Genomic DNA, 14,327 nt, shown 5'->3' with positions numbered 1-14,327 from the left:
AATAAAGTTAATTTTCTTGAAATATGCACTGTAGTATGTGGATGGACTTTGGGAAAAAATAGTAAAATGAAAAGTATAATGCTATTTTCCTAAGCCACATTTGCTAAATGCAGACTTTTGCAAGGTCAGCAGTTATACTGGAGTTGAGTAGAAATGGCTTCAGTGGCTTTAACTTTACCAGTGCCCTTGATGAGGTGCAGAGTTGTCAGTATTCTCATAAAATTCCTCCGTGATGGCTTCTTCTGTTCTCTTTATTTCCTTAAGTGAACATCTGTCTAATTGTTCACCTCCATTGCTTTAGTGCTTTCCTCATGCTTTCTCTGTTTCCAGACAATAAACTTTATTTTCTTCATAAGAATTCAGTCTACGCAAGGGTATTAGGCAGCTTGTTTGCACCTTTTAATTTCTGGAAGTTTTCCAGAAGGGCTTTTTGCTGTAGTTCCAATGGGTTCATCAGTGAATCATGTAACATAATGCAGCATTGTGTTTGGGTTTTTATCCGTTACCTTCTGTTTATAAACATCTGCTTGGAAATTTTCTTTTTGAATTTTTTTAATATGTTTTACATTTTTGCATGTGGCATATGGGTAAGATACACAGTTGCTGCTATTTTTTTTCTCAGGTGTTCAGGTAGGTACAGCCAGTATTTACCTTAAAATTGGGGAAAAGCCTCAGCTACTTGCTTAAAAAGCAGAATTTTAAGGTAGAATATGTGCCAGTTGTTTAGCTATGTAATGGTACCTGTTAAAGTAAAAAGTTTAATAATTGAATGACATTAAAGCATTCATTAATGTGGTTGCAGAACTGCAGAAGGCATCTCAAAGTCTTTCTGTCCAGTAGAGAGGGTATGACTCAGAAACTTAACATACTGCTGCTTTTTGTCTGCAGTTCTTTGTGCTCAGTTTTGCTTCTCTTGGGATAAAAGGCGGTGGTGATCGTTTTTTATATTATTTGGTTTTTATGTTTTTGGGTTTTTTTAACTTCCTTACTTCCCCCTCCCTCTTACGTGTTTATAGCAATCTTGCACACCAATTCAGGCAGACATTTAAAATAAAAGTAGTCTGTTATGCTTGTCTTGCTGCTGTAATGGCAGCACTTCCTTGTTTTGCATGTGCAAATCCTTGTTAAAACACGTTTTTTAAGGCATATTCTCTGTCCTTGTCATCATATTGTTCATTGGCAACTTGCATTTAAGAAGTATTCTAGTAATTATTGTGATAGGGGACCCTCAACTCTCCCACTGTATCACTGAGACAAATACTGTTCTATTTAGAGATAAAAGTTTTATCAGGTAATTCTTGTATATTTAGTAAATTAAAATTTCGGAGTGTTTCATGTTGACAGTGGTTAAAAATGACACCATTTCCACTAAAGCCATCTTAAACTTCCTTAATTATTAGAACAATGAGACATGGCCTTTTAACCCTCCTGTCTGTGGCTGAATGCCATCAGCTTTATGTATCTGTAAAATGCAGGGTGTAGGCTTTGATCTGGGATTTTTAGACAACCCTGGAATTACCTTCTGGTTTTAATGATGTGTTTGGGTTTGTATCTGTGTTGCTGATTACAAAGTTATTCCTGAGGTGGGCCACATTTTCACAGAAATTTAAATCCCTTTTTGCTTCGTTCCTATTTTCTTTGTCACCTAATCTTTATTTCTTTAGTAAGAAAGTACAGAAAAACTTCTTCCTTTTGTGATCACAAACCAGGTGGCATAATGCCCCAGTCTAGTACTGTTCATTTATGCCTGATATTTTCTTGTGCACCAAGAAAGACTTAATATTTTCCTTCAAGTCTATATTGTGTATATTGAGTGTGTATTAAGAACCTGATCCTGCCAACCCTTATTTGTGCAAGAGATCTTTACTAATCTGATTTGGTCCTTTTATTTCACTTTCTAAAATGACAAATATAACAATGTGACCATTTTCAATATAGCTAGATGGGAGCAGTTGTTGAAACAATATAATTTGTATATGGATTTTTTTTATGGTACTGTACTATCAGGTGTCTCTTTTATATTGTTTAAAACGAGGAGATTGTAACTGTGAGCTGCCAATTAATATGTCTTAAATAGCTAATTATTCAGTTCTTTCATTTATCTCCTGTATTTCTTCCTACTTATGTTGAAATTTCTGAAATGATTCATGATTAAAGAAGTGATTAAATTTAACCATATCTGTATTTGTTTTTTCCTAGTATCAAAAGCAGGGGCAAATAACTGTGCCTTAAATCTATTGTAAAGCTTTGAGGTACTTCAAAATAGCTGCAATGCATTTTTAAACCTGCAGACGTCACTATTCTGCCAATTAATTGTGCTACATAAAAGGTTCATATAGCACTGACCACATTTAAAATATGTTGCTTCTGTCTAGCAATTATAGCACTTTGTTTTTAATTTAAAACGATTTCTTCAGATTTATTTTAATATCTTTCCTTCATTTTCATCATGCCACGAAAGGAAATAGTATGTTTTCCTTTTGACTTGTATCAGCCATGTCCTAAGATTGTCTCTAATTATTAGTTATTGTTGTTTTAACACAGATTTATGAAGTATTTATTTTGTGACATAAAACATACTATTTTTAAGCAACATTTTTCAATCTGAATGTAGCTTCCAGGAGGGCAAGCTGCCCAGAACATCAGTGATCTCACAGTTATTACTTTGTGTCATATATAATCTTGTTTTTTTGCTGCAACAAATAAATCTTTGGGCCTCCCTGCAAAAAACATTTGTGGTTACAGTATAATAAAAATAAACCGTTTGTTGTGACTGCAGCTGACATTTATCAGCCTATTTGTGGGTGCTCTTTCTCTCTCTGTATAATACAGAACATAATTTGTCACTTTGTAAATACATTCCAGCCTAAATCCCTGCCAGCATCTGTTAGTGTTTGAAGGATTAATGCACTGCACAGTGCATGTCTGCACTTTCGGGCAACAGCATAGCTTATGATTATGGATCATGAGAGAACAGGGAAAAAAGGTTCATTTTGTATTTACTTAAACATTGTTGCCCTTTTGACCATCATGCTTTTCTTGTCTTGTTTGTCATCTGTAGCAGGGATGCTAACTTTTCCTCTGTGTGTAAAAACTCTACCTGAAATCCTGCTCTAAGTTTTGTAGATCTGTGTAGGTATCACTGTACATAGAGACACCACATCTTGAATTTTATGGATAATTAACAACAATATTATTGTATGGCAATAAGGATATTAGTGGGTTTGACAGTTTGGAAATACTGGTTTTTCCTCCCTCCTCCATTTCCAACAAATCTGTTACCCTCTTTCCCTCCTATGTTGCATATTTCTCAGCAGCCCTTTAACTGTTGTTCTTTTTTCTTTTCCTTTCTTTAAACATTCAAATTGAGAAAGTTTTTAAAAGGAAACAAAATTCTATAGCTTAAATTATCCCAATGCTGCTTGCCTTGTTGCTCTTTAGAAAATGTTTTCTGCTATCACTTCAAATCTTGCAGAATGAGAAGAATTGGAGGCATTTGGATAGGAGGCTCTGCACTGCTGGGGTTCTGTTCCATGTTCCCAGGCTGCCTCGATGATTCTGTAAACAAGAAGATGTGTTTATTGTAATAGTAAACCATATTCATGTAATATATTGCTGAGATTATTTGGGATTCCCCAAGATAAATTCAAATGAGCTTTACAGGAATGGGTGTTTTGAGAAGGAAAGAAATTATCTATATCCAGGGAAAGAAAAAAGATCCAGCAAAAAGTAGGCTCCCAAGGAAATACTCACGGTTCATGTACATTAAGAAGAAAACAAATTCCTACTGCCAAAACCTATGGTAGATTTTTTTTTTATTATTATTTTTTAAATGCGTGTAATTTGGTGTTATTGAAGCAGATGTGTGCTACCCACAATGGAACCACGTGCATCCAGGGAAAATCAGGGACATTTGTAGCCTACAAACAGAAGTGTTCTGAAATTAAAGTCTAGTAATTTTTGTGCTGGTTTTGTTCTTTCTAGTTAAGGAATAAATGATTTTTAAAATGTCCTTAGGAGACTGAATTCTCTTACTGTTTTTAAGCATGATTTAGGATTTCTGTGGCATAGTGTACTTCTCTAAAGATATTTATTTCAGAAAAAAAATGCATATGTTTTTCCTTTTTTCCTTTAGAATTATCTCCAGAATATTGGAAAGGCCAAATTTAGAGAGGTACTGATTTAAGTAATAACATTGGTGCTTATTTTAGTGGTATTTATTACAGATGATTTATTTTTAAAAATCTGTAAAATTAAGCAAGCAAACAAATAAACATATTTTGCATTTCTTTTAATGCATAGATATTTACCAATAGAAAGAGGTGTATAATTTAAAAATTATTGGGGAATTTAAATTGACTATTTCATGACCAAGAAAGGCCTTTCCTGTTGAACTTGATTTATACAAAATATACCTATAACAATACACTGTTGTATTTGTGATGGAAATTTAAATTACTGGTAAAAAAAGAATTTGGAAGAAGGAAGAAATATTGCTCTGAATTGTAATTTGTTTAAATGTGAGGACCAAATGCCAGGTTTATGTGTGGTCTCCTCTAAAACTGAACATCTTCATATCAGATTCTCTTCATCCCTCTTCCATGTCTCTTGCCTTCAGAATTTCGGTGGCTCATTTGCTGCCTTTATATTTAATCTCTGGTTAAAGGAGGATCCAGACTTCTCTGGTGCTTTTATAACCCATCTGAGCTCAGCAGTTACATCTCCAATTCAGGTGTTCTAGACCATCATGTGTGGGGTTGCAGACACTGATTTATAGTATGATCCTACCACAGCTTCAGGACTTCAGGTTTTGCTGAAAAGGGTTCTTTCAGCTCTCAGCTGTAGGTGCTGCCAAGAAGATAAACACTGTTCTCTGCCAAACATCCATAAATACTCTGGAGAAGGGAGAGAGAAAAGAAAAATAAGAATAATTCATTCTTCCTTGTAAAATGTAGGTCCAAGGATGATCAATAATCCAAGCAATTTGCAGGCTCATACTCTACCCATTAGGTCTTTATATATGTTCTGTTCACTTGACTTGGTTGACAGCAGGAATTCCTGCAGGAATTCTCTTCTTGTGAAGAACATGAAGTTCTGGTTACTTAAGCAGGAAGAACCAGGATTTACTAAATCAGGTGTTGGGGGAACTCACACTGTGCATGAAAATGTTTGACAAGATTGAACAAGATGAATAGTGGAAAAATTTACACCAGTAAATTACAACCAAAATATAGGTAAAAGAAATACAGTGGGACCAAGTAGGACTGAATAATTTTTCCCTAATCAAAGAAGGAAAGCCTTTTAATCTCAGATTTTCAGGAAGAATCACAGTCAGTCCCAGGTATTTTTTTGTACATCTCATATAAGGGTTGATAAAATAATGAATATTTAGGAAATTGGTTTGTGTTGTGTACCATCTTCCATAAAGTTAGTGAAAATTTGAAAGTAGTGTATAGAAATTGCTGATGCTGGGGGGAAGGGAGAACTAGAAATATAAGTGTAAAAGCATCTAGCATGGATGTTGGATTACTCTTAAGATGGTGTGATTCATCTGTCCCAATCAGTTCCATGAGAGGTATTCAAAGCAGACAAGAAGATGAAGCTGGCATTACATAAATACAGTTTTGCATGAAGTACCAAATGGTGACTACATTAGGGACAATGGTATTTACAGTCCTAATCCTGACTGAAAGCCTTTTTCCCTATTATGTTCCTCCATAAATAGTGCATGGCACTGGCCATTGACTGTCATAAGTGATGTGTCAAATTGTCAGACATGCTTCTAAAACATCTTCTGCTTTGTCCTCAACATGGAAATACAGGTTTATTTGGGCATTGCTTGTCATATGCTGAGATTTGGTTATTTGTTTACTTCACCTATTTCAATATAATTCCACAGATTTTAATTCAGCTTTGATTTAAAAATTCTTTTTTTTTTCTTGAAGATTGGCTGATTTTCACTCTCCATATAAGAACTCCATGATGTTTTCACCAGGATTTTTCTTTATCAAATTTTACCAGTTTATTATATTTTCATTTCCTCAAAGTCAGATACTTTTGTTGTTGTTCTAGGTATTTGGTTTTAGTTAAGGGCTTTTAAATTCTGAAGGTATATACACAACATTTTTTGAGAGTAAAAATATACAGTGATATATCTGGTGTCCACTATGTAATATTTTTAAGTAGGCCCTTACAAAGTGACTTGTACTTACATTAAGATAGGGGGAATACAGCATATTTATTAAGACTCTTCAACTCTGTATGAAACTAGAGCAGTCAGAAGTAATGGTGTCTGCTGAAAGATTCTTTATCATATGAATTTACTTTTAGTCATCTATTATTTATTTCAGCTATTTTATATGCCATTATAATAAATATTATGACAGAGAAAGCTTTTATGCTTCAACTTATTGTACTGCTCTTCACTTCCTTGCAATCCTTCAGGAAAATGTAGCTATGCTTTACCTATATTTAACGTAAATCATCACTTACATTTGAATGAAAAATTCACTATGAAAAAAGGCTCCTTCTTCAATACCAAGACACAAATGCACAATCATGTTTACTGCCAAACTACTCTACCATGCAGTGTTCATTTTTAAACACTTTTTAAGCTGTAAAGTGAATACATTGCATATAGTGAAATTGCTTACTTTCTGGATGTTTTCACTTTCTTGTTACTTTCTGGCTCAATAAGCATTTTTCTAGCCTGAGTGCAAAATATAACCAATTGCACTTAAGCATTTTTAATATTCTTGCTTTGATAGGGAGTAGCTTGCATAAAAATTGAAAAAAAAACCTGTTTTCTGGTGTTATTTAGAGTAATGAAACCTACCTGGAAATATTGATAAAATGCTTTTAGAACTGGGCATAAAATTGTGAAATACAAGATCAGATTTTCTCTTTGCACTTCTCAAAGTGTTACTGTGTTGTGTTTAAAGGAGAACTTGTTAGGAACCAGAGACTGCTGCACCTTTGGCTGTTCCTTCAGAGTCAGATGCTGGTGCTTTGGCATTGTTAGTCCTGAATTATTCTTTGGGCTTCAGAAAATACAAATACTTCCCATCCCAAAAGCACTGTTCAGTAGTTTCTAGTTCACCTTGGTTTTGTAAGGTTCAGTGGGCAGCAGAAGTGTGTCAGTTTGCAAAGCTGGTCTGAGTGTAGTTGTGAAAGTGGCTTTGGACACAGTCAGGACATTTGTCCTGGGGATCTGCAGCCAGGGGACCCCCTCATTTTGCAAAGGATCTCAACAGCACCACATAGGAATGATCCCGTGGCTTAAGAGGATGTTTTCTTTAAAATTATTCTACACTCATTCAGTTATTTAGTTTGCCCTTCAATAATGTAGTTGAAATAAAGTAGTAGAGGCAGCATTAATATCTTTTGTTGTTTTTCAGCTTTAAAATTCTGGAGTTTTCTGCATTACTGTATTGATTTTACATTGTCAGTTTAAAGATTGTCTTCTATGTTTGGGAAAATGACAAGTTCCATTTAAGATTTCACAACATAAAATGAGGCATAATTCAGTGTTGAAAATGTGTGAAGTCAAATGGTGAAAGACATCAGCCTAATACAATTATGACACATTAGATCAGGATTTGCATCATAGCATTAACAATCAGTTCTGACTGGGGATTACAATTACAGTTATGATGCCTTTTAGCAAAAATGTTCTCTAGTTTTATTTTTTTATTAAAAAATCCCATGTTTTATTTTTCCATAAATACCAGAATATGTGTTACCTGGACTTACAGGGAAAGTGAGAAAACATTTTAACAAAGGCAATATTGATCTACTACAAAAAAGCAAACAAAAATCTTCTACTTGTCATTGGTTGGGGGTATTCTTACAGTATTAAGAACATAACGTGCTAATATATTGCTCTGTTCATAGCTTTTAAAAAATGAATAAAAGTTGTAGCATAGAAGTGGGAAAATCTGGAATGAATATGAGTGATACTAAAGGCTTATTTCACATTCTTAAACTATGATAGGACTTGATAGTGTACAAAAATTACTAAACCCAGCCCTTTTCTCTTTCTCCATTTTTCCTTTTCAAGCTAATTTCAGATATGGTTTGTTGAACTTCTTAACAAGTGTTTTCTTTGTCTTCCTCTGTAGCTGTCTGTGTATCAGAGCTGAAAGAAAAAAAAGTGAAGTAGCATTAAATTGTTTGATATAAATTATCTTAGTGGCTGAAGAAAACGGGATACAAATAGAAAGGTGGTCTCATTTCCTTTTTTTTTAATTAATTTATTTATTTTATTTGACTTCTGTTCTTGGAATCAGTAATAGAAGCCTAACATGTGGCACTAAGAGGAAAAGCATTACCTTAATATGGTGTGGACTTGAATCTGTGTTGCTAAGAGGGCAGTCGGTGTGCAGCCTGTTGAACTATTTGCTAACGATTTTCTTTATCCCCCTTATGTGCCTGTATTTGTACCATTCTTGTCCTTTTACCCTCGGGAGAGACAAGAATGTTTCAGCTGAGGGAAGCAAACTAAGGGGAGCCATGCACAGTGCTTCTCTCTTAAGTAAACAGCTTGGAACTGCAGAGTTGCAGAGAAGTGGTTGTGGAGCTCTGTTGCATAATGCAAGGCAGCATCGAATCCTCTTTCTCAAGTCTCTGACCATCAAACAGAAGAAAATATTTACCCGGTGGTGCAAAATAAATTCCAGAATGATGAGCATCTTGCAGGGGTAAAAACACTCTTTGTAACAAAGTTGTGTTTAGCATTTCCAGACTCCATCAATTGAAACTTCTGATGGCAACTGAACCTGTCAAAATTATACTTGTATTTATTTTGCTCTCCTGGTAAGACTGGATGGAGTGGGTCAAAAGGAAGTGTAGTGAAATTCTGTTCAAAACTAACCTGTAAGGTAATTATAGCAGGCAGAATGGGTGCTAGCAAAATAGAAAACAGATGTGGGGAGGAAAACACCAGATCTAATAAAAAATGGAGATCAGCTGAATTGTGTGAACTTGGGAGATTATGGGAGCACTCTTCTTGGCTTTCTTCTGTACTGACTTGCATGCTGCTGCCTTTGTGTTCCTCCAGAGATGCTCACTGTATAATCTGGTGATCAGAGTAGAATCCCCCACTGCATCCTGATGCTCACAGAGCTCCCCTTGCCTCTCCACCTCGTATTCTACCTTTGCATAGTTCCACTGCATCTGCTTATCTTTTCCTTACTCTTTCTTGTAGCAGTGATAATGTCTGAACCATGACCATTGGATGTAAATAGAGTGTTGGAATTATGTGAAGTGCCCCTCTAATTTCTGTTTTCTGATTAAGCAAAGTGGACTGAAAGCTGACGTGTTTAGGACTGGGGAGAGCAGAGGGCTTTTGCCAGCTTTCTTGTATGTATCAGAGTTTGTGTGGTGTTGGGCAGCACTGAGGCTAAAAGTGAGGGTGAGCACAAACACTGTGTTCATAATTCCTTAGGAGATTCGTGTGACTTACGTGTCATGACAGCTGGTGTTTTCCAGGGCATCCTAAATGTCTTCATGTGTAGTGTTTGTGGAAGACCTGAAGATGTAGATACACAGCTGCAGTCAGATCAAAGCTGTTTCCAGCCACCCTCCACCTGTGTTGACTTCAGTGGTTGCAAGGAAAGCAGAGTTTGGGTTCACTTTGGTCTGAGATTTAGAGTGTAAGCATTTGAAAAGATCTGAGAACAGGGATCTTAAAGCTGGAAAGTGGTTTTGGTGGTGCCCAAGGTTAGGACCTTCAGGTTAATCTGTCATTTTGTGGGTTTGCACATCCTTTTCTAGGTAAAAGGTTGCTTTAAAGTATGTACATGATTCCTTTAGAAGATATTATGCACTAGTAAACTCTTACCATCAGAAAAACTGTATAGGCTGATCAGTTGTTTTCTGTATTTTTATGCTGTCTTTTCTATCACCTGCCATGAACCAGAGATTGTTCTGGATTAATATGTGCAAGTTTGGATTTCTCTCTTTTTTTAATTGAATTTACTGAGTACTTTTCTATTGGTATGTAATGGAAAAAGTATCATGCATTAGAAATCATGCATACTCTACTTTTTATTTCATGAGTTACCTAAGTTTCACCAGCTGAATGGCCGAAAAGGAACCATATTAACCTTAACAATACCTTGCATCAATTCCCTGTATTACACAGAGCTCTGTGTTACATAATGTGTGTTTTTAGCAGAACCACAGAACTGCAGTTCTGCTTCTGGCACTAAATGTTGTGTTTGTCCATTCTTCTTAATGATTTGTATCCACTTTGGGGTTATAATGTTAAACAAGGGAGTTGGACAAGTTTCATAACACATTTACTGTAACCTGATCCTGTGAACTAAATTTGCTGTTACTTATCTTATTTTTTTATTTTCTCTTGTTCCAGCATAAAGCCAAGGTAGAAGCAATGACCTTAGACCTTGCTTCTCTTCAGAGTGTGAAGCACTTTGCTGAAGCATTCAAATCCAAGAATGTGTAAGTACTCAGAAAACTACGTGTAATAATTTTTTGTTGTTTTAATGGTTTTATCAGCTGAGCACAGTTGGCAGAATTCCCCATAACTGGACTGATCAGCAACTACAGTTAGTGAATAATCTTTTCACTGGATATTTATTGTGCAATGTAAATTAAAGATCGTTCACTTTCATCTTAAAAAAAAAAAAAAAAAAAAAATTACAAATCTCTTTGTATTCCACGTGTAGCCCCAGCTTTAAAGGGGACATTGATACCACTGTGGGTATTGAAAAAGACCAAAGTTGAACTGCATTAAAAACAGCACAGGCAACTTATATCAGTTTTGCAGTAGTTTTGAAGAGGTCAGGGATGAGCAATTAGTGCATTACTTGTCTTGGTTTCTAACATTCCCTCTCTCTTTTTCTTTTTAAAACACTTGAAAGAAATAGCCCTATGAGCCAGACAGCTCCATTTTCCAGACCTGTATCTGGAATAGTCCATAATTTTAAAAAGAAGGGGTCAGGAGGGGGAGATAATAACATCACTTAACAATAGACCAATTTAAATGGGATAATCAAGTTAGCTTCCAAATGGTTTGTTTAATTTAGCTTGAACAGAACAATGAATCTCTAAATTGAAAAAATTATTTGAAATCTTCAAGTGTCAGCTCTTGACAAGAAATTCCACACTTGGTGCTTTTGTCCACAGTTTGACCCATTGATGGTTGTGACTCTTCAGACTTGGGTTTCTTTCTGCAAATATTTCTGTAACACATATCCATCTTACTGTACTCCTCAAGAGAATAAGGCCTCTTAGACAGGTTTGAAAATATATTGTCACAGAGAAAATATATAAAAAAGAATGTTTTTTCACTTTAGGAATACTGCCAAAGCTATATCTCACATGGACAGACAGATGACATTTTAGTACCTATAGGTCTTTGAGATTCAAAGAATTGTCAAAACTGACTTCTAACACAGGTTCCTTTCCTGCCAAAATCCAAGGTAATATTTTCTAATCATATATTATCTTCATATATTAAAACTTTCTTGAAATAGAAAGACAGATCTTTGCAGTATTGCTGCTTTAATACAAAAGTGGCTTCAAAATACAATAACAGTAAGAGTTTTAATTTAACTTATTTAATTTATGCTTTTAATATGCTACATTTCTTTAAAAGCTGCATAGTACAGTGAAAAGTTAAAACTATCCTTCCAAATGAAGATCTTAATTTCTGTGTTAGAGATCATATCATCATTATCCTAGCTAGATCATTTGGTATGCATGTTTATAAATCCTTACAAGTGAACATCCTTAAATCCCTTTTTGCCAGACATCTTGAAAAACGAGAATATACAGAATCAGTAAAACCTGTTTTATTTTTGTTGGCATACGTTGTTTTACCAGTGCAGGTCTGCTAAATTGTCAGTGATGAACAGGTTTTACTAATGTTTTCCTTCTATTTTAGCTGGGGAAAATTAGTAATAGACATCATTAATAACCTCTGACTTGCATTCAGATATTTCTGTCTCTAGTCTGTGCCCAGGTGTGTGTGCCTGGCAGGACTGTTCCAAACATTACAGGGATGTCTAAGGTCTGTATCTGTTGTGAGACTTGTGGGGTTTTGACAAAAATGAATTTCCAGCTCTATTTTGTTTAAAGTCTGAGGCTGGATGGAAACCAGACCCCACACACTGCCTGTTGCAGTACATCTTTTATCTGATACAGAGGAGTTACCTTACACTCATCTGCACTGGCAGGAGATGTACTAGGTCTTTCTGGCTCTGATTTTTTGTGCTTTAACTGTCTGAATGTGGTCAGAAAAGCAATTACATGGCAGCAGCATCTTGTTACTACAATGTTAGCCTGTTGTGTTTTCCAGCCCTCATGCACACTGACTGCTTTTGGCTCTTCATTTATTTGTTTTGTTGGAGTGTCCAGAGACTTTTGTCAGATTGGTGATTCCTTTGCATTAGGAGCTTTGTGGACAATTGAAAGAAATTTCACAGGCTTCAGAAACAGACTGAGCCCTTGCTCTTTATGCTTTGGCAAGCCTACCAGCTGGTTGTCTAACTTGAAAAAGGCTTTGGTAGCTCTGATTTCATGCACCTGTAGAAGGCAGACTGTGGTACACTGTCCTCTGTTCCCAGGAGAGAGCTCTAAGTCCTGTGTAATGAACATAGAAAATATGTTAGAGTACAGTTTTCTTCACTACAAAATCTCTTAAAATTTCCTTATCAATAAACTAGTAGGAAGAGCAAGGAAAATGCTTGGGGTTTTGCTGGGTTTTTTGGTGAGTTTAAGTTGTTGAATTTGGTGGGGGTTTTTTTTTTTGTTTGTTTGTTGCTTGTTTTTTTTCTTCCTGAAAAATCTTATTATTTGAGTCCTGCATTATATAAATCTTGATTTCTGGGAAAAAACTCCAGTAAATTTAAAGTGTGAGGAGAAATTTTATATGAAGGCACAGATTTTGATAAAGATCTGTCGTTTTCTCACAGGCCTTTAGTATTCAGTGGTGAACATCTTAAACTTCTGGGTTCAGATAATTTTATTGTCTGATTAATTTCTCCAGTCCACTGTTGTTTTTGTGGCACTTTGGTGTTCTGTCTGTAGAATCTGTTGTCTTGCTGACACCTGATGTAATAACCAAAAAATTCTAAAACAGGGAATAGATTTGGTTGTGTTTTGAAATTCTGCTTTCCTGGGACACTTCTTGACTCCAGGTACTATTTTTTGTCAGCAGATTTAATGATGTACTTATAGGCACATCACAACCTGGTAGCCAGTTCTTCTCTGGTTGATAGCTCTAGAAAAAAGAGTCTTCAAGGGCTATTTTTCATAGATCTTTTCCTGGAAAAGAAACAAAAAATATCCAGGAAAAGGATATTTAAATTTCAAAAAATTTCTAAAAAAAAAAAAAAAAAAAAAAAAAAAAAAAAAAAGAATGTGCTTGGGAGTTGGAGAGATTCTGAAAACTCCATGAAGAATGAAGAAATGTTAGCCTCTACTCAGCAGGGATTTAAGAGGGGGTTGGTTGCATTCAGAAAACAAATGATGCAACAGAGAGAGCATTGTCAAAAGCAAAATGGGAGGAAGGAGCTACTCTGGAAAGAAACATTTAGTATAAATTGGAATTGTACTTAAGAACTATGAAGGCTTCCATGTTTGAAAGTAAAAATCAGATGATTCATCTTTAAATTATCGTGTTTCTAAGAGATTTAATAAGAGTCTTTTGTTCCTGTTTGGATTTGTTATGTGTTGCAGCCTTGTCCACAGATAAAATTTGGGCTTACAGTATATAAACACTGGTAAAAATTACGCTATATTCATGTATGTATATTCTAGAAAATCCTTCATCCTCACAGAAAAAGAAATAACTTTTTTTGTTAGCATTATCTATACTCCTGAGTTGATACAGCTGTTTTTCTTTTTCAGACATTTTTTTTTTTTTTTAATCCAGGCAGTTTCGAATAAAGCTTTAGGGAAGAAGGGTTTTGCAGGTTATTTTAGATCCTGCAGTTCTGTGATTGCAGCAGAATATAAACTTTCCTTATAAGCAGACCAGTGCTTCCAGTTTTTCTTGTTCTCACAGTTAGAAAGATTCTGCAGGCAGAATAAACTAAACACAACTTAGATCTTACAAGTTTGTCTTTGGGAGAAGACAGAATAAAAGAGTATCACTGTCTAATATTTGGTCTGCCTCTTATTTTGTTGTAGGAAAACCTGAAATCAGTGTTAGTAATGCATAAAATAGAAGGTGAAATTAGTAAACCATAGGGCTGAGGGATTTACAGGGTAAATTCTTTAAAGAAAGCATAATTTCATTACGTTACAGTAGTGATGAATAATTTTTGTTTGTCATGTAGTTTGAAATACAATGTTGTTAT

The 14,327-nt window shown here is 35.2% G+C and overlaps 1 protein-coding gene across 1 annotated transcript in view; it reads left to right on the top strand.

Annotated features, from left to right (window-relative positions):
* Positions 1-14,327, top strand: part of WWOX (WW domain containing oxidoreductase) — a 472,928-nt gene that overhangs the window by 86,117 nt on the left and 372,484 nt on the right. Inside the window, exon 6 of the mRNA XM_071756660.1 lies at positions 10,373-10,461. Coding sequence (XP_071612761.1) covers positions 10,373-10,461 — 89 coding nt within the window. The remainder of the gene's footprint in view (positions 1-10,372; positions 10,462-14,327) is intronic.

The sequence above is a fragment of the Heliangelus exortis genome, chromosome 13 (genome assembly GCF_036169615.1).
Source record: "Heliangelus exortis chromosome 13, bHelExo1.hap1, whole genome shotgun sequence".
Taxonomy (NCBI): Eukaryota; Metazoa; Chordata; class Aves; order Apodiformes; family Trochilidae; genus Heliangelus; species Heliangelus exortis.
Note: the sequence above shows the minus strand (reverse complement) of the source record. Positions and strands in the feature narration are given on the sequence as shown.